Source organism: Oncorhynchus mykiss, chromosome 24 (genome assembly GCF_057628025.1).
Source record: "Oncorhynchus mykiss isolate SJ-2025 chromosome 24, ASM5762802v1, whole genome shotgun sequence".
Classification (NCBI taxonomy): domain Eukaryota; kingdom Metazoa; phylum Chordata; class Actinopteri; order Salmoniformes; family Salmonidae; genus Oncorhynchus; species Oncorhynchus mykiss.
Window position 1 is genome coordinate 13,135,128 of NC_143045.1, and position 21,406 is coordinate 13,156,533.

The 21,406-nt window shown below is 41.3% G+C and overlaps 1 protein-coding gene and 1 long non-coding RNA gene across 3 annotated transcripts in view; one reads left to right on the forward strand and one right to left on the reverse strand.

Moving 5' to 3' along the window:
- The window catches only part of LOC110503325 (sortilin-related receptor), a 74,125-nt gene extending 59,030 nt beyond the window's left edge, over positions 1-15,095 (reverse strand). For both annotated transcript variants that reach the window (XM_036961905.2, XM_036961904.2), the window contains exons 1-2: positions 14,626-15,095; positions 753-869 (exon numbers count right to left, since the gene is read on the reverse strand). In XM_036961905.2, coding sequence (XP_036817800.2) covers positions 753-869; positions 14,626-15,009 — 501 coding nt within the window. In that variant the 5' untranslated portion in view covers positions 15,010-15,095. The remainder of the gene's footprint in view (positions 1-752; positions 870-14,625) is intronic.
- Positions 15,096-20,302: 5,207 nt separating this feature from the next.
- Positions 20,303-21,220, forward strand: LOC110503764 (uncharacterized). The gene is made up of 3 exons (XR_016491325.1): positions 20,303-20,429; positions 20,799-20,896; positions 21,109-21,220. It is a non-coding gene; the product is annotated as an uncharacterized LOC110503764 (long non-coding RNA).
- Positions 21,221-21,406: the final 186 nt, after the last annotated feature.

The following is a 21,406-nucleotide window of genomic DNA, read 5'->3' on the forward strand; positions in this document are numbered from 1 at the left end:
TGTAAGCTGAGTGTGAGTAACAGGCAGGACAGGGAGCTGATAACATCAAAAGAAGACAGAGTAGAGAGAGAACTATTTTGGTGGTGTAACAGACGGAGGGATTCATCCGTGGCTCAGTGAATCTGATCAGTGAGAGGAGAGGAAGCACACGGCCGGCTGGCAGGCCACGGCGCCATCTCCTTGGCACAGGAGAACAGGTCCGGGCCCCGCAGCACTGACAACACGTGGCCTGTCACTGTCACTGACCAGATGGGCGCCCGCGCACACAACGCACATGCATGCACGCACACAAACACACATGGATACACAAAGACAACATGACACAGTCAAACTGTGGTTAACATGGCGCTACCATTTCTGCCATGGTAACTCGAACAAAGGAGTCTACATTTGAAATGGCAGAATCCTATGTGTGTTATCTGAATAGAGGGAAATGTGAATTGAGAGGGAAGAAGATTCAAAAGTGGTTCAAAACAACATGTAGGCATCAGGCTATGTGGTGGTGGATAGGTTCATGGATGTTATTTTTGTGCAATTGTGGATCACCATCCAACACAGAAGGTATGTTCCTGTACTTACAGGAAATGTAGGCTACTACATTAGTGTGCTCACGGGAAGTGTACTACTGTACTCGCAGGAAGTGTTCTACTGTAGTCACAGGTAGTGTATTCCGGTACACAGAGGAAGTGTACTACTGTACTTACAGAAAGTGTACTACTGTATGCGCAGGAAGTGTACTACTGTGTACTCACCGAGCTAGTCTTGGGACCTGCGGCTCCGACACTGTCTCTGGCCAGTGCCACAATGACATTGCTCTTCTCCCCGGCCCAGTGCACCACCATCTGGTTGTGGGAATCGTTCAGGTTGGCCTGCAAAGAAAAGAACATTCAACTGACCTGTTCTATTTTTGTTCTGTTTGGTCAAAATGCAGCTCAACTCAGAGTCCAATGAATTAAGCGACTATCTGATCAATTACAGAGGCTTTTATATCTGATAAACATCCTTGGAGCATATCAAATGTGTTATGAAATGCTATTATCAGCTAGACATTGTAATGATTTTGCTGGGTTCGCAGCACCTGCTTAGCTGGTAGAAATCAGTGAAAGGTTGCTGTACCTTGCCTGACTGTGTCTGGTGTATTGAACAGGGCTGTTGTGCTTTTCTTTATTCATCCTTTTAACCAGTTAAGCTCACTGGCGCACGTTACTATGGCAACGGACTCCGTGGTCTTATTGTTATGACCTTGTGAGGAGCACCTGGCTAAAGGCTCCTATCTGTGTGTGTGTGTGTGTGAGTGAGAGAGACAGTGAGCGAGAGAACAAGCAGTGAGCAGCTTTACCTCACATCGCCCACTTTCAGAGGCCTTCACGGTGTCCATTGAAACAACACAATGCTGCTATACTAAGTGCTTGTGGTAGATGTAGTAGTGTAAAAGCAGAAGGCACAGGTCAAACAAACGCCAACGCTCCATTGGTGCAGCTCTGACATTAAGATCTGTGAAGTGTGAGTCCACAAACAAGTATGTCATTTTAATTCCCACTGCCTTTGCCTCTCATCTGAGCGCTCCTCTCTCTCACTCTTCATTTATCATTCTGCAGGGGGCTGTGGCTCTTTGAAAAGCTCGGTTTTCTCCCTTTACTACAGTATTTCTACAGACTTGCACTGTTGACAACACAAAGACTGTAATTTCTGTCTAAATGATGAACAGACGTTCCTCTTCTTTCAGTGGTAACTTTACACCCACTATTGGTACTACGGCTTGTAGACTTAGTAATGGAATGTGATTTCTGCCGCAAATTGCTACAAAACAGCCTGCAAGGGTTTGTTGTGTGTGTATAAGCATGATTTCAGCAGGAACATTGTAATACGGTAACCCATTCCATGTAATAACATTCTAATTCGCTGAGATCAGAGTTCCAAAATAGTAGAAGAACATTTCTACTAACGGGACTTGTCAAATAAGAAACGCTCATTCAGAACGTGTTAAAATATTTTCACTACGGTGGGCCCTACTGAACACATCCCAGGAGGTCAGCTGAGTCAAAGGCAAGGCCGTCTTCGAGGCTGAGATGACTCTGCGGTAAATCTCAGAGCCGTTTAAGCCTCGTTGCCGGCGGACCATGTAAAAGGGTGCCGGTGTGGTCCTCCTGACACCGCTGAATCGGGAGAGTGATGGCACTGGTAAACTGCTGCAAATGGCATCATGAGACACAATCTATTAATCTCGCCGCGCTCGATAACAAATCAACCATTAACAGGTAATGACGTGAGCGTCACTCAAACCCTCTCCAGCTACGTGAAGCATTGGACTATGCTTGGGGTTAGGTCCTCATAAACTCACTGTTGTCCGTTTGGTCCCAAAAGGTCTGGCTAACATTCGCTAAATCTCACAACACAGCTTTTAGGGTAGATGGGACTGACTGTAACTGCCTTCTATTTAGGTTTGTGATGAATTAATAATAGGTCTAATCATTGTGTCTTTAAAGTCTTTGTGTGTAGACATTTTGGGCTACCTCGAGCACAATGGCATCTCCTATTGCTTGTGGTCTTGCAAGTGATTGACGTTATTACCAAAGACAGTGCAGCATGAAGAGGCTATAACTGCTTCTCCAAAATAAATCCCTGATCACACTTGTAGGCGATGTCATGGCGACGTTGGCGAGCAAAGCTCATGCTTAGAAACACGTAATCGGGGTCGAATGGTCGTCTCGTGCCAAACTGAGCATGTGCAGGCCCTCAAATCAAAGGCACTCCTTCGATTTAGAGTTGTTTTTGACAAAAATTAAAACGTGTCAGTTTGTCACTTTCATAAGGTTGGAATAATAACATTTAACTACTTAAGACATTGGCTCGGATCTAAGTTTTGCCTTTAGATTGAGAAAATGAACAAGTAAGGAAGAAATTTTCACTTCGGTCATTGACTTCTCAAACCCCAAATACCAGCCTGGTCTGTTTGGTCTATTTCGAAAGCGTTCCCGGAAGTCTCTGATGTCACAGAGGCCTTGAAGTAAATGTTGGGCCCGAAAATGTGCCTAACTTTGATAATAGCGTCCTGTTTAACACTGCCAAATGATTTTTAGCATAGACAGTCATGATTGCTAGTATGCTAGTTAGAGGATAGAAAGTTGCAAAGAAAGAAGTGACCCTGTACATAAAAAAGACAACCAGCAGTCTTCACCAAGCAAGTCCCAGGGATTCTATCAATACAAATTCCTTTGCATTAGTGCATTGACGTAAGCTCTGGTATCACCATACAAGCCCAAAATTATTCAACACCAAGTCAGGAAGAACGCAGGCCCATTTCTTCTTTATTTATTTACTTATTTTTTATAGACTTGGCCAAACCTTGAAGGAACAGTAAATTAATCTGTCCATAGCTCAAGGCTCATGCTCCTTTTGCACTAACCGGGCGAAGCTAGATTAATATCAGTTGCAAAACATAATCAGAATGGAAAAGGAAGTATGCAAACCATGCTTTACAAAAGCCAGGAGACACTTTCGAGGTACCAAAAACAACATTCTCTCCTTTTCTCTTCTCATGCACCCTCCTTTCTTTGAGAAGCATGGTTGTGTTCAGTGGAGAGAAATTGATTTGAAACGAGTGAAACAGGGAGGTTGGCTAATACCTGAACTTGTCCAAGAAACGCTCCTTTTCTTTTACCGTGGCAAAACGGTTTTGTGCCCTACTAAACGACCCTGGCGCTACGACGTCAAATCAGTTTCCTCAACAACAACAAGCAAAGAACAAAATCCAGTCAAATAGGGTGAGTATACATCTCCCCCATCGTGTTTTCCTTCATTATTCAAGAGAGCATAATGAACCACGGCTGAAAGAGTGTCACTGTTGGAGTGGCGCTGAACCGCCGATGATAAATTTGCATTTTCAAACTACCAGTGTGTATTTTTGGCTGGATGCAGCACAATCGAGCCACTGTCCTCTGTGACAGTCATGCCACACATTATTTAATATATATACATACATACACACACACACACACACACTGGATGATGGCCAGCTAGCTGCGACAGGACCTGATGTAAATCTGTTATAGGCTAGATGTTTATCTCCCCATGGTGTAGTCTGGGATCGGCTATGTTATATAAAAGGGCTGCCCTGCTCTGTGGAATCTCTGAAGTGGGCTCCTTGACAGAGACTAGAGAGTCCTTCTTCACAAGGCTGAATGATAAGTGGGTTAACATGGCAGATCATGGTGAATGTCTCAATGCTGTTGCCAGCTGAAGAGTAGCCAGCCAGCAAAACATTAGTGAGTGCCTGGCACATTCTTTTGGGGTAAAATGTGAGAAACAAGCTTGAAGTGAGACTTGAAGTGAACTTGGTGTGTGTGCGTACACATTTTACTATACTTGTGAGTACCAGAAGTATTCACCTTAGTAAACCAACACAAATTCAGAGAAGTGAGGAACATTTTGCAGAGCCACAATTTTAGGCATAGGGGTTATGTTTAGGGTTAGAGTTTGGGTTAGGGGTTAAGGTTAGGATAGGATTTTGAATGGGAATCAATTGTTGGTGCACAAAAAGATATACAGTACCAGTCAAAAGTTTGGACACACCTACTCATTCAAAGGTTTTTCTTTATTTTACTATTTTCTACATTGTAGAATAATAGTGAAGAAATCAAAACTAATGAAATAGCACATATGGAATCATGTAGTAACCCCCAAAAAAGTGTTAAACAAATAAAAACATATTTCATATTTGAGAATTTTCAAAGTAGCCACCCTTTGCCTTGACGACCGCTTTGCACACTCTTGTCATTCTCTCAACCATCTTCACGAGGTAGACACCTGGAATGCATTTCAATTAAAAGGTGTGCCTTGGAAAGAAATTCCAGAAATGTACTTTTAACAACTTAATGAGTTTGAGCCAATCAGTTGTAACAAAGTAGGGGTGTGGGTGGTGTACAGAAGATGGTCTTTTACCAAATAGGACTATGTCCACATTATGGCAAGAACAGCTCATATAAGCAAAGAGAAAGAACAGTCCACCATTAAATCAAGACATGAAGGTCATTCAATTCAGAAAATGTCAAAACTTTGAAAGTTTCTTCGAGTGCAGTCACAAAATCCATCAAGCGCTATGTTGAAACTGGCTCTCATGATGACCGACACAGGAAAGGAAGACCCAGGGTTACCTCTGCTGCAGAAGTTCATTAGAGTTAACTGCACCTCAGATTGCAGCCCAAATAAATGACAGTGTTCAAGTAACAGACACATCTCAACATCAAAATGTTCAGAGGAGGATGTGTGAATCAGGCCTTCACGGTCAAATTGCTGCAAAGAAACCACTACTAAAGGACACCAATAAGAATAAAAAACTTGCTTGGGCCAAGAAACACGAGCAATGAACATTAGACCAGTGGAAATCTGTAATTTGGTCTGATGAGTCCAAAATGGAGATTTTTGGTTCCAACTGCCGTGTCATTGTGAGACGCAGAGTAGGTGAACGGATGATCTCTGCACGTGTGGTTCCCACCGCGAAGCATGGAGGAGGTGTGATGGTGTGCATTCTGCAGCAATACGCCACCCCATCTGGTTTGCGCATAGTGGGACTGTTTTTCAACAGGCCAGTGACCCCAAACCCACCACCAGGCAGTGTAAGGGCTATTTGACCAAAGAAAGTACTGATGGAGTGCAGTATCAGATGACCTGGCCTCCACAATCACCCAACCTCAACCCAATAAGATGGTTTGGGATGAGTTGGACCGCAGAGTGAACGAAAAGCAGCCAAAAAGTGCTCAGCATACGTGGGAACTCCTTCAAGACTGTTGGAAAAGCATTCCTCATTAAGCTGGTTGAGAGAATGCCAAGAGTATAAAAAGCTGTCATGAAGGCAAAGGGTGGCTACTTTGAAGAATCCAAAATATATTTTGATTTGTTTAACACCTTTTTGGTTACCACATGATTCCATGTGTTATTTCATAGTTGTGATGTCTTCACTGTTATTCTAAAATTTAGAAAACAGTAAAAACAAAAGAAAAACTCTGGAATGAGTAGGCGTGTCCAAACTTTGGACTTGTAGTGTAGCTGTGTGTGTGGTGTGTTCGTTCCTTGGAAGGTTAAGCTGGTTCAGCTCGAAGTCGAAAGTTTACATACACTTAGGTTGGAGTCATTAAAACTCGTTTTTCAACCACTCCACAAATTTCTTGTTAACAAACTATAGTTTTGGCAAGTCAGTTAGGACATCTACTTTGTGCATGACACAAGTCATTTTTACAACAATTGTTTACAGACAGATTATTTCACTTATAATTCACTGTATCACAATTCCACTGGGTCAGAAGTTTACATACACTAAGTTGACTGTGCCTTTAAACAGCTTGGAAAATTCCAGAATATGATGTCATGGCTTTAGAAGCCTCTGACAGGTTAATTGACATTATTTGAGTGTACATGTGGATGTATTTCAAGGCCTACCTTCAAACTCACTGCCTCTTTGGGAAAATGGGAAGGAAAATCAGCCAAGACCTCAGAATAAAAATTGTACACCTCCACAAGTCTGGTTCATCCTTGGGAGCAATTTCCAAATGCCTAAAGGTACCACGTTCATCTGTACAAACAATAGCAGGCAAGTATAAACACCATGAGACCACGCAGCCGTCATACTGCTCAGGAAGGAGAAGCGTTCTGCCTCCTAGAGATGAACGTACTTTGGTGCGAAAAGTGCAAATCAATCCCAGAACAGCAACAAAAGGACCCTGTGAAGATGCTGGAGGAAACAGGTACAAAAGTATCTACATCCACAGTAAAACAAGTCCTATATCAACATAATCTGAAAGGCCACTCAGCAAGGAGGAAGCCAGTGCTCCAAAACCACCATAAAAAAAAGCCAGACTATGGATTGCAACTGCATATGGGAGCAAAGATAGTACTTTTTGGAGAAAATGTCCTCTGGTCTGATGAAACAAAAATATAACTGTTTGGTCATAATGACCCTCATTATGTTTGGAGGGAAAAGTGAGAGCTTGCAAGAAGAAGAACACCATCCCAACCATGAAGCACGGTGGTGACAGCTTCATGCTTTGGGAGTGCTTTGTTGCAGGAGGGACTGGTGCACTTCACAAAATAGATGGCATCATGAAGATGGAAAAGTATGTGGATATATTGAAGCAACATCTCAAGATATCAGTTCAAGCTTGGTCGCAAATGGTTCTTCCAAATGGACAATGACCCAAGCATACTTCCAAAGTTGTGACAAAATGGCTTAAGGACAACAAAGTCAAGGTATTGGAGTGGCCATCACAAAGCCCTGACCTCAATCCCTTAGAAAACTTGTGGGCTGAACTGAAAAAGCGTGTGCGAGCAAGGAGGCATACAAACCTGACTCAGTTACACCAGCTCTGTCAGGAGGAATGGGCCAAAATTCACCCAACTTATTGCGGGAAGCTTTTGGAAGGCTACCTGAAACATTTGACCCAAGTTAAACAATTAAAGGCAATGCTACCAAATACTAATTGAGTGCATGTAAAATTCTGACCCACAGAGAATGTGATGAAAGAAATAAAAGCTGAAATAAATCACTCTCTCTACTATTATTCTGACATTTCACATTCTTAAAAGAAAGTGGTGATCCTAACTGACCTAAAACAGGGAATATTTACTGTCAGGAATTTAATGTCAGGAATTGTGAAAAACTGAGTTTAAATGTATTTGGCTAAGGTGTATGTAAACTTCCGACTTAATCTGGCCTTGACAGACTAGTGAGCTGAAATACAGCGCACACACACACACACACACACACGAGCATTGAAAATGCCCTTTTTGACATACCTTTTCCACATCTGTATTGTCTACCTTCTTTACTGCAAATTGCAGTGAATTCACACCAACTCCTAACTGTAAGTGAGTGTTAAGGGTCAAAAACTAGTCTATGGTTTTCGTCCTGAACGGATCTGTCAGACTGTAGTGAATGATATACAAACACAAAAGAAACCAATGAAATGGCTGGTATAGCTTGCCAATGCTTGTTCTCTCGCTCGCTGTCTCTCACACACACACACACCGATAGGCCGAAATAGTGAATGAGCAACAAGGTGTCTAATACAACTGCAGATATTCAACCATAATTTCTTCATTACGATCAAAGATGATCAGGATTGTTCAGGATTGTATACCAGAGCACTTGTTTTTCACCGGCACTCACTTCATTGCAGTTAGCAAACAGTAATTGTTCTACTACATTAGGCCTGATCTCTTGAAACTCAACACATAACTGCAAACATATGTATCCTCCTTGCTCACACAGGCTCATAGACGTAGGCTCATAGACGTAGGCTAGATGACATGCATCAGAACGAGTCCAGGCACCAGACAAGTCTAGTCAAATGTATTAATCAAGGCTCCTTACGTGTGACATGATGACCACTATTTAATGAGGAAAATGAGTAGAGCCAAGCATTCCCCAAGCCAGACCAAACATCACCATGGCACTGAAATAGTGTTCTTATGCACAAACCCTGTTTGATATGTTGACTGTGTGTCCTGTGGCAGGGAACCAGATCCTGCTTGCAGTACACCTTCAGAGTGTGTCATGTTATTTCCCTGGAGATGTTTGTGAACTGTGGGAAACCATTTACTGGATAGATTGAGCAACTTCAGGGGCGTGTTCAGTAAGGCGCGCCCTAGCAAAACAAAATCACTATTGGACAAGTTCAGGTATGACTTCCGCATTTCGCTCTGTTTCAAGACGTTCTGTCTCGGCTGAACACAACCGAGACACTAGACTAGAGGCTTGGCTCGCTTGTTTGTTTTGAGTGAGAATCTCAACTGGCAGATGCTCGAGACAGGTTTCAGTCACACTTCGCACTTGAATTTCACAATCCAGCCCCCTCGAATGCTGCCTACACCGCAAGTCAAATCAAATTGTATTTTTCACATGTGCCAAATACAACAGGTGTAGACCTTAACATGAAATGCTTACTTACAAGCCCTTAACCAACAATGCAGTTAAGAAAATAAAGTAAAGAAATGTTTTACTAAATAAACTAAAGTATAATTTTCAAAGTTGTTTTAAGTAACAATAAAATAACTATAATGAGGCTATATACAGGGGGTACCGGTACTGAGTCAATGTGCGGGGGTATAGGTTAGTCGAGGTAATTTGTACATGTAGGTAGGGGTAAAGTGACTATGCATTGATAATAAAACAGCAAGTAGCAGCAGTGTAAAAACAAAGAGGGGGGTAATCAATGCAAATAGTCCAGGTGGCCATTTGATTAATTGTTCAACAGTCTTATGGCTTGGGGGTAGAAGCTGTTAAGAAGCCTTTTGGACCTAGACTTGGCACTCCGGTACTGCTTGCCATGCGGTAGCAGAGAGAACAGTCTATGACTTGTTTAAAGGTCTTACTCACATCGGCTACGGAGTGTGACGACACAGTCATCCAGAACAGCTGGTGCTCTCATGCATGCTTCAGTATTGCTTTCCTCAAAGCAAGCGTAAAAAGGTATTTAGCCCATCTCGTACGCTCGCATCTCTGGGCAGCTTGCAGCTGGGTTGTCCTTTGAGGTCCGTAATAGTTTGCAACCACATCCGACGAGCATCAAAGCCTGTGTAGTAGCGTTCAATCTTAGTCCTGTATTGACGCTTTGACTTTGATGGTTCGTCTGAAAGCATAGCGGGATTTCTTAGAAGCGTCCGGATTAGTGTCCCGCTCCTTGAAAGCGGCAGCTCTATCCTTTAGCTGGGTGCAGATATTGCCTGTAATCCAAGGCTTCTGGTTGGGATTAGAGGTTGACCGATTATGATTTTTCAACGCCGATACCGATACCGATTATTGGAGGACCAAAAAAAAAAAAAACGATACCGATTAATCGGCCGATTTTTTTATTGTTTTTGTAATGACAATTACAACAATACTGACTTAATATAATACATCAATAAAATATATTTAGCCTCAAATAAATAATGAAACATGTTCAATTTGGTTTAAATAATGCAAAAACAAAGGTGTTGGAGAAAGTAAAAGTGCAATATTTTCCATGTAAGAAAGCTAAAGTTTAAGTTCCTTTCTCAGAACATGAGAACATATGAAAGCTGGTGGTTCATTTTAACGAGTCTTCAATATTCCCAGGTATGAAGTTTTAGGTTGTAGTTATTATAGGAATTATAGGACTATTACTCTCTATACCATTTATATTACATTAACCTTTGACAATTGGATGTTCTTATAGGCACTTTAATATTGCCAGTGTAACAGTATAGCTTCCGTCCCTCTCCTCGCTCCTCCCTGGGCTCGAACCAGGAACACAACAACAACATCCACCCTCGAAGCAGCTTTACCCGTGCAGAGCAAGGGAAACAACCACTCCAAGGCTCAGAGCGAGCGAGTGACGTTTGAAACGCTATTAGCGCGCGCTAACTAGCCTGCCATTTCACTTCAGTTACACCAGCCTCATCTCGGGAGTTGATAGGCTTGAAGTCAGAAACAGCGCAATGCTTGACGCACAACGAAGAGCTGCTGGCAAAACGCACGAAAGTGCTGTTTGAAGGAATGTTTACGCGCCTGCTTCTGCCTACCACCGCTCAGTCAGATACTTAGATACTTGTATGCTTGTATGCTCAGTCAGATTATACGCAACTCATGACACGCAAGATAATATCTAGTAATATCATCAACCATGTGTAGTTAACTAGTGATTATGATTGATTGATTGATTTTTATAAGATAAGTTTAATGCTAGCTAGCAACTTACCTTGGTTTACTGCATTCGCGTAACAGGCAGTCTCCTTGCGGAATGCAACAAGAGGCAGGTCGTTATTGCGTTGGACTAGTTAACTGTAAGGTTGCAAGATTGGATCCCCCGAGCTGACAAGGTGAAAATCTATCGTTCTGCCCCTGAACGAGGCAGTTAACCCACCGTTCCTAGGCCGTAATTGAAAATAAGAATGTGTTCTTAACTGACTTGCGCAGTTAAATAAAGATTAAATAAAGATGTAGTAAAAATAAATAAATAGAATAAATCGGCAAATTCGGTGTCCAAAATACTGATTTCCGATTGTTATGAAAACTTGAAATCGGCCCTAAATAATCGCCCATTCCGATTAATCGATTGACCTCTAGTTGGGATATGTACGCACGGTCACTGTGGGGACAACGTCGTTGATGTACTTATTGATGAAGCAGTGACTGAGGTGGTATACTCCTCAATGCCATTGGATGAATCCCGGAACATATTCCAGTCTGTGCTAGCAAAACAATCCTGTTGCGTAGCATCCGTGTCATCTAACCACTTCAGTATTGAGCGAGTCACTAGTACTTCCTGCTTTAGTTTTTGCTTGTAAGCAGGAATCAGAAGGATATAATTATGGTCAAATTTTCCAAATGGAGGGCGAGGGAGAGCTTTGTACACGTCTCTGTGAGTAAAGTAAAGGTGGTCTAGAGTTTTTTTTTCTCCTCTGGTTGCATGTGACATGCTGGTAGAAATGAGGTAAAACTAATTTAAGTTTGCCTGCATTAAAGTCCTCAGCCACTAGGAGCACCACTTCTGGATGAGCATTTTCTTGTTTGTTTATGGCCTTATTTAGCTCGTTGAGTGTGGTCTTAGTGCCAGCGTCGGTTTGTGGTGGTATATAGACAGCTACGAAAAATATAAATGAAAACTCTCTTGGTAGTGTGGTCTAACCAAATCAAACTTTATTTGCCATATGCCCCGAATACAACAAGTGTAGACTTTACAGTGAAATGCTTACTTACAAGCCCTTAACCAACAGTGTAGTTCAAGAAGAAGAAAGTCTACAGCTTATCAAGAGGTACTCTACCTCAGGCAAGCCGTACCTCGAAACTACCTTAATATTAGACATTGTGCACCAGCTGTTATTGACAAAACGACACACACCCCCACCACTGGTCTTACTGGACGTAACTGTTCTGTCCTTTCAATGCACGGAAAACCCAGCCAACTGTATATTATCTGTCTCGTCATTCTGCCACGACTCGTTGAAACATAAGATATTACAGTTTTAAATGTCCCATTGGTAGGATAGTCTCGAACAGAGCTCATCCAGTTTATTCTCCAGTGATTGCACGTTGGCAAATATAATGGATGGTAGAGGCGGGTTACCCACTCGCAGACGAATTCTCACAAGGCACCATGATCTTCGCCCCCTTTATTTCCTTTTTTTTTTCTTCATGTGAATGATGGGGATTTGGTCCTCATCTGGAAGCAGCATTATATCCTCGCTTCAGACTCATTAATGAAATTATCTTCATCCAGTTATTAGGTGAGTAATCTCTGTTCTGATATTCAGAAGCTCTTTTCGGTCATAAAAGACAGTAGCATCAACATTATGTACAAAATAAGTTAAAAACAATGCGAAAAAACACCAAATAGCACAATTGGTTAGGAGACCGTAAAATGGCAGCCATCCCCTTGGGTGCCATTCTTTGTCTCAGAGATTGTTTTTTCTACTTCCTTTGCTCATTCTTTTGAGCTCATTATCAGGAATGAACTTTAAACCAACATTCCACATTCCTTACTTAAACTTAGAAACTGATTAATTGTATCCACATTTCACACACACTGACAACATCCGATACAGATTTGTACAATCATTAAATTTAAAGGAAGAATTATATCTATATAGGATATATCTCTATAGGTTAGCATTTCGCTACACTCACATTAACATCTGCTAACCATGTGTATGTGACCAATAACATTGGATTTGTTTTGATATGGCTAGGGATGGGGGACTGAAAGCTTACTTAAACTTAAATGCCAAAATAACAGCCATTCAGTTTCTACAAATAGCCTAGCTTATTTATGTTTAAACAAATAAAGTACCTTTTTGTGCATTTTTGGCAAACAATTTGTGCATTTTCGCTGCAGCACCTTTAGAAACATCTAGGCTGAATCCCATGAGTGCCCTGTCTAGTGAACAAAGCTATTTAATCCCTGAAGATATTGGCTTTCCTCTGTCACAGAAGAGACACCGACTGTCCAGAACAAACCATGACATCTGACCAGCAGAGGAATTATTTCCAAAGTTGATCACATAAGCAACCCTGTCTGTTCCAATTCGAGGTTGTGTGGAATGCGGTGCAACCACCAATGACTTTTAGTTTCATTTTAAGGAATACTGAAGAGCTGACTACCTTAACAAATAAGAAATCACATTATGGAGCTACTCAGCAGTGTGACCTGACTCTTACAGACTTGATATCATTGGCCACTTTAATAAATGGAACACTAGTCACATTAATAACACCATTTTAAGAATGTTTACATATCTCGCATTACTCATCTCATATGTATATACTGTATACTACACTATCCATTATCTATTGCATCTTAGCCGCTCTGTCACTGCTCATCCATATATTTTTATATTTATATATTCTAATCCCATTCCTTCACTAGATTGTGTGTATTAGGTTTTGTGGTGGAATTGTTGATATCACCTGTTAGATACTGCTGCACTGTCGGATCTAGAAGCATAAGCATTTCACTACACTCGCAATCACATCTGCTAACCATGTGTATGTGACCAATTCAATTTGATTTGATTCATCATACACAACAGCCCCAACATCTTACAGAAATAACAAAAATGTAATATACAAAGACTGCCATTATTGGCTCTTCGCAATATTTCCACCATCCAATATGGCAAGCATGTCCACATGGGGAAGACTATAGTGGCAGTCTTGGCTAATTAAAATTGTGTTGTTGTTCACTGTCATCAACTGTGTGATTGTGGTGACATGCTGTGATCACAGGGTTTCTGAAAAACTGGTCAAATAAAAATACTGCATTAGTTTGGTCAAGAAGATAATTCAAAGACTTCGTGCAATACATGTGTGTGTAACAGTCTGTTGGTAGACAGTAAAACGGAGGGTTTGTTTACTAGATGGACTGACGTCATTGAATAGGCAGTGCTTTCTTTATGCCAGTGCTTTCTATGGTAGCTCGAGCCTTACATCGGGGAGAAAAGCGCCCGCCATGGCATCGTATGCTGAAAGGGGACAGTCTGTGTTAAAAAGTCGAGTAGCTATCTCGCTACAGTGGTACTGATAATCACACACTGACTACTGACTTCGAAAGCCTGGCTTTGGCTATTTGCTCTTCACCTCTCCTCGTCAAGGGTCGTGCATGAAATGAGAGCCATACAGCAGGGTTCCCCAACTGGCGGCCAGCGGGCCGAATTTGGCCCACGGGTGGTTTTATTTGGCCCAATTATTATGATATTTTTTTTAATTAAATGCTCCAAGTGATTTTTATTTAAGAAATCTGTCCTCAAGTATTCACACATATAATAGAGATACACTTGATCGTATACAAACGTAAGCCAGGTTTGAAATTATGTTTTAGTCAAACATTATATATGTTGTGGCTTCTTGCGGTCAATTTGCAGTTTACAAATAATTTGTAATTATGTTCAGGTCCCCGACCATCCACACAAGAAAAAAATCGTCCCGCAGCTGAATATAGTTGACGATCGCTGACATTGAGGTTTCTGAGTTCCGTTACTAAACTAGCTAGGTAGTTAACGTTAGCTGCTAAACCTAACTAGCTACTGTAGCTAACTGTAGATAGCCTGACGAGAGATCAGCTAGCTAGCTGCTTTCAGTAGAATTTTAGTTACACTGGAAAAGTAATGCATTACCTGTCCATACACCTTTGGCACGGGTGGTTGGACTGCACTCCGCCGAATGCGATGCTGATACATGCCCGAAACTCTGTCTTCCCTTGCATTACGTGCAGCTCGTCGTTTCGCATCGGCGCCTATTCCATGGATACATTCTTCATTTGCGTTCACCGTAGAAAAACCCCTGTCCTGCAGTAGCAATAACCGCTGGTCTCGATGAAGACGAAGGGTGGAGGAAAATGTACCAGGAGCGAAGAAAAATAACAAATATATTGTAAACCTAAGAGGGGACAGCATCTTGACTGTCTGTCTTGTCGCCATGTTTGTGTATGTTTCGTTTGGGTAACTAGAAGTGCTCCTTCGAGAGGCGATTGGAGTAAGCGTAGGAGGCACCCCCATCATCCCCCTCTCCTAAGCAAAGTATGCTAGTTGCATTGGGCAAGTTCGTTTTGCATGTCTCGATGCGTCGTGTGGGTGGAGATTTCACTTAAGGACCAATGGAATGTCTAAAATGTATAAACTCCGGACATCACGGGCACCGGGCAATGGAAAATGAATTCGCCCGTTGTTAGCGACTTTTGGTATATTGAATGAGTTTACAGTTGTGGATGCACTTGAAAAATATGATATACAACATGATATACAACAAATTATATATATCTAAATAATTCTATACAACACTACATGGCAAATCCTTACACATGTACCAACCCCCAAAAATCGAATGACAAAAATCTAAAAAGTCTGAAGGACAACGTTCAAACGGTCCAAAATAAACTAACGAGAAGTATAGGCCTACTCAAGCTCAGCCGTAGGACGCACATTGGTCTTAGTCTTGTTGTACATGAAATAACTTGCCCCCAGTTACCTGTCTTGTTATTTTAATTTCATTAGAGACTCTCACAGCCATCACACCAGAGCCAGTGATGTTAGGTTATAGCCTTTTTATAAAATTTATTAAATTGTTTTCCCCCTCATAAATCTACACATTATGCCCATAATGACAAAGCTCTGTCAGGTTCTGTCAGGTTGGATGGGGAGTGTTGCTGCACAGCTATTTTCAGGTCTCTCCAGAGATGTTCGATCGGGATCAAGTCCGGGCTCTGGCTGGGTCACTGAAGGACATTCAGAGACTTGTCCCAAGCCACTCCTGCATTGTCTTAGCTGTGTGCTTAGGGTTGTTGTCCTGCTGGAAGGTGAACTTTCTCCCCAGTCTGAGGTCCTGAGAGCTCTGGAGCAGGTTTTCATCAAGGATCTCTGTACTTTGCTCCATTCATATTTGCCTCGATCCTGACTAGTCTCCCAGTTGTTGCTGCTGAACAACATCCCCACAGCATGATGCTGTCAACACCATGCCTCACCATAGGGATGGTGCAAGGTTTCCTCCAGACGTAACACTTGGCATTCAGGCCAAAGAGTTGATCTTGTTTTCAACAGACAGAGAATCTTTTCTCCTGGTTTGAGAGTCTTTAGGTGTCTTTCGCAAACTCCAAGTAGGCTGTCATGTGCCTTTACTGAGGAGTGGCTTCCGTCTTGCCACTCTACCTTAAAGGCGTGATTGGTGGAGTACTGCAGAGATGGTTGTCCTTCTGGAAGGTTCTCCCATCTCCACAAAGGAACTCTAGAGCTCTGTCAGAGTGACCATCGGGTTCTTGGTCACCTCCCTGACCAAGGCCCTTCTCCCCCGATTGCTCAGTGTGGCCGTGCGGCCAGCTCTAGGAAGAATTTAGGTGGTTCCAAGATTCTCCCTCTTTCAGAGATCACCGTTTACAGGGAATGTTTGACTGGAACACTCTAGAAAGAATTTTGGTGATTCCAACTGTGCCTCGACACAATCTTGTCTTGGACAATTCCTTTGACCTCATGACTTGGTTTTTGCTCTGACATGCACTGTCAACTGTGGAACCTTATATAGACAGGTGTGTGTCATTCCAAATAACGTCCACTCAATTAATTTACCACAGGTGGACTCCAATCAAGTTGTAGAAAAATCTCAAGGATGATAAATGTTAACAGGATGCACCTGAGCTGAATTGCGTGTGTCTCATAGCAAAGGGTCTGAATACTTATGCCAATGAGGTCTTTTTTAAATATATTTTTCTATAAATTTGCAAACGTTTTTAAAAACCTGTTTCTGCTTTGTCATTATGGGGTAGATTTATGAGGATTTTTTAAAATTTCATCCATTTTAGAATAAGGCTGTAATATAATGAAATGTGTAAAAGGTCAAGGGGTCTGATTACTTTCTGAAAGCACTGTATGTCAAATATTATTATAACTAGCTCTGGCTGGGTTTTTATATTTGTATTTATTAAGGATCCCCTTTACACACTCTTCCTGGGGTCCAGCAACATTAAGGCAGTTATGTCCAATTAAAAATATTACTTGACATTACATTTCATAACACTTTACCCAAAACATTTAGTGTGTTCCCTCAGGCCACTACTCCACTATCACATATTTACAATACAACATCCTTGTGTACATATGCATAGAGTGCGTGTCTTATCATGTGTATGTGTGTCTGTGCCTGTGTGTGTGTCTCTTCACAGTCCCCGCTGTTCAATTAAGGTGTATTTTTATCCTTTTTTAAAATCTGATTCTACTGCTTGCATCAGTTACTCCATGTGGAATACAGTTTCATGTAGCCATGGCTCTATGTGGTACTGTGCGCCTCCCATAGTCTGTTCTTGACTTGGGGATTGTGAAGAGATCCTTGGTGGCATGTCTCGTGGGGTATGCATGGGTGTCTGAGCTGTGAGCTAGTAGTTTAACAAACACCTCGGTGCATTCAGCATGTCAACACAAGTAGTGATGAAATCAATCTCTCCTCCACTTTGAACCATGAGAGATTTACATGCATATTATTATATGTGCTGCATTGTTCTGAACCAATTGTAATTTTCTGAGGTTTCTTTTTGTGGCACCTGACCACACGACTGAACAGTATTCAGGTGAGACAAAACTAGAGCCTGTAGGACCTGCCTTGTTGATAATGTTGTTAAGAAGGTAGAGCAGCGCTTTATTATGGACATACTTCTCCTCATCTTAGCTACTGTTTCATCAATATGTTTTGACCATGACAGTTTACAATCCAGGGTTACTCCAAGCAGTTTAGTCACCTCAACTTGCTCAATTTCCACATTATTTTTTACAAGATTTAGTTGAGGTTTAGTGAATGCTTTTAGTTTTTGAAATATTTAGGACTAACTTATTCCTTGCCACCCATTCTGAAACTAACTGCAGCTCTTTGTAATGTGTTTCATTGATTTCACTCACTGTACTAGCTGACGTGTCTAGTGTTGAGTCATACGCATACATAGACACGCTGGCTTTACTCAAGGCCAGTGGCATGTCATTAGTAAAGATTGAAAAATGTAAGGGGCCTAGACAGCTGCCCAGGGAAATTCCTGATTCTAACTGGATTATGTTGAAGAGGCTTCCTTTAAAGAACACCCTCTGTGTTTTGTTAGACAGGTAGCTCTTTATCCACAATTTAGCAGGGGGTGTAAAGCCATCAGCAGACTATGATCGATAATGTCAAAAGCCTCACTGAAGTCTAACAAAACAGTCCCCACAATCTTTTTATCATCAATTTCTCTCAGCCAATCATCAGTCATTTGTGTAAGTGCCGTGCTTGTTGAATGTCCTTCCTTTAAGCGTGCTGAATGCCTGCTGTCAATTTGTGTAGAGTAAAATAACATTGCATCTGGTCAAACACAATTTTTCCCAAAAGTTTACTAAGGGTTGGTAATAGGCTGATTGGTTGGCTATTTGAGCCAGTAAAGGGGGCTTTACTATTCTTGGGTAGTGGAATTACTTTTGCTTCCCTCCAGGTCTGAGGGCACACACTTTCTAGTTGACTTAGATTGAAGATATGGCAAATAGGCGTGACAATATCGTCCGCTATTGTGCTCAGTAATTTTACATCCAAGTTGTCAGACCCCGGTGGCTTGTCATCGTTGATAGTAAACAATAATTTCACTTCTTTACGGAATTCAAAATGTGAATGCTTGTCTTTCATCATTTGATCAGTTATACTTTGATGTGTCGTGTCAGCGTTTGTTGCTGGCATGTCATGCCTAAGTTTTCTAATCTTGTCTAAGTTATTGGCAACATCAGTGGGTTATGTGATGAATGAGCCATCTGATTCAATAGTGCTGTGTTTGTCTTTTTGTCCCACATTTCTTTAAAGGTTCTCCAAAACTTTTTCCGATCATTCTTTATGTCGTTTATATTTGTTTCATAGTATAGTTTCTTATTCTTTTTATTCAGTTTAGTCACATGGTTTCTCAATTTGCAGTACGTTTGCCAATCGGTTGTGCAGCCAGACTTATTTGCCATTCCTTTTGCCTCATCCCTCTCAACCATACAATTTTTCAATTCCTCATCCATCCACGGGGATTTAAACGTTTTTACTGTCATTTTCTTAATGGGTGCATGCTTATTAGTAACTGGAATAAGCAATTTCATAAATGTGTCAAGTTCAGTGTCTGGTTGCTCCTCATTACACACCACAGACCAACAAATATTATTTACATCCACAACATAGGAATCACTACAAAACATATTGTATGACCTCTTATACACTATATTAGGTCCAGCCTTTGGAACTGTGGAACTTCTTAGATATGCTTACTACTGTATATTCTGATCACTACAGCCAATGGATTTGGATAGTGCTTTAAACCAAATTCCTGCAGCATTAGTAAAGATGTGATCAATACATGTTGATGATTTTATTTCTGTGCTGTTTGTAACTACCCTGGTAGGTTGACTGATAACCTGAACCTGGTTGCAGGCACTAGTTGCAGTTTTAAGCTTTTCTTGAGTGAGCAGCTTGATGAAACCCAGTCAATATTTAATTCACCCAAATATACCTCTCTGTTGATATCACATACATTATCAAGCATTTCACATGTTATCCAGATACTGACTGTTAACACTTGGTGGTCTATAGCAGCTTCTACAGTAGCAGGTTGTTCTATCTATGGTTATGTGTCATTGAGAGTGCTTGGAGGTGCAGCTACCCTATACCAATAGTGCTGACCAGACAGGTTTTTTTTGGAAACAGTGATCAAAAGGATCGTCATTGTGTTCATACAGCAGACACACATTTTAAAGGCAATTCGTTTTCACATATAAAAAAACACTTATCTTCAAAAACAGAGGTAGTTAAATCAATTCACAGCTAACATAAGGGAATTTTGGGCTCCGGAGTGGTGCAGTGGTCTAAGACACTGCATCGCAGTGTAATTGTTTTATTATTTTATTTATTTCACCTTTTTTTAACCAGGTAGGCCAGTTGAGAACAAGTTCTCATTTACAACTGCGTAAGAGATATGTGTCACTGCAGTACCTGGTTCGAATCCAGGCTGCATCACATTTGGTCGTGATTGAGAGTCCCATAGGACAGGTTTGGCTTGGGTAGGCCTTCATTGTAAATAAGAATTTGCTCCAAACTGACTTGCCTAGTTGAATAAAATAAAAATCAGACTTCCTTTATTATAGACAAGACAGCCAGGCAGCACATGGACTGACAACACACAAGTATAAACATCATGCAATTCAGGACTTGCTGAACATAAAGTACCAGAGGTTCGTTGCATAATCAGACATTGCCATCAAGAGATTGGATTGTTTTGGGATATTGGATTTGGTCCAAAAATGTATGTCATATTTTTTCGCTGTCTAGAGACAGTAGGTGGCGGTAGATCACGATAGTGTGAACTGTAGCACGTCGTGAAATTGATGGAACGTTCTGATTGGCTCGCGCAAAACACTCGGAATTCGAATTTGGCAAACCAAACGGATACGCAAAAGTAAGTATACTTTTCAAATGTTTTAGGTAGCTAGCTAATCAATTTATCATAACATCATTTTTGTTAATTACCTCGATAGATTACCTTGAAATAAATTAAGGATGTGTTTAAGTTAAACATGTTAGCTAACTAGTGATAAGGCCCTGCCAGCTACCGTTGGTTAACCAAACTTTAGCTAGCTAGTTAGCAGTGTTTGTTAGTTGAGGTCAGCTGTGCTGATTCTGCAGCTGGTAGAATGTTGTTAGTTATCTGCAATTGTTCAGTTAGACAGGCGCATAAACATTACCCAACGTTAACATGTTACAGTGTTAAAATGTAGTCTCTCATCAGCCATTGTAGCTAACCACACCTCTCCACGTAACTTTTTAGAAAGCAGTGAGGAACTTAAGTGACCATTGCCAGGCAGAGTGATGCCACCGACAGGGAGGGGAATGGACAACAAAGGCCCCAAAAAAATGGCACAAGAGGTCAGAAAATGCTGCAGTTTTGATGTTATCTGCTGGAAAAGTACTCCCTGGGGCCATCAGAAAAACATGTCTTCCATCTACAATTGGGATAGCTAATTTACCTATTTCAATCTGTTCTCAACTCAGCCATATCAATTTTATATTAGCTAGTCCCTGCAAATCCATATTGATTGTAGTCATTGAGAGTTGTCTTTTCTCTTTCATTGCAATAGGTTGAACAAACATCTGCATATTGTGACAGTTCTCCAGCAAAAAATAAAAAAACACACAGTAGTAAAACACCAGCTTCAATCTCTTCAGATTTGTTTGAGGGTGCACTTGCAGGTATGCACATATTTGCATTGGGAATAATATTTCTCTGTTTCATAGATCAGAATGATAAATGTTTGGCTCAATTGATACCATCACTTATAGCTAATAATAGAATGTAGCTCAAGTGGTAGGGCATGGCGCTTGCAACGCCAGGATAGTGGGTTCAATTCCTGGAATCAGCCTTTCATAAGTTAATTC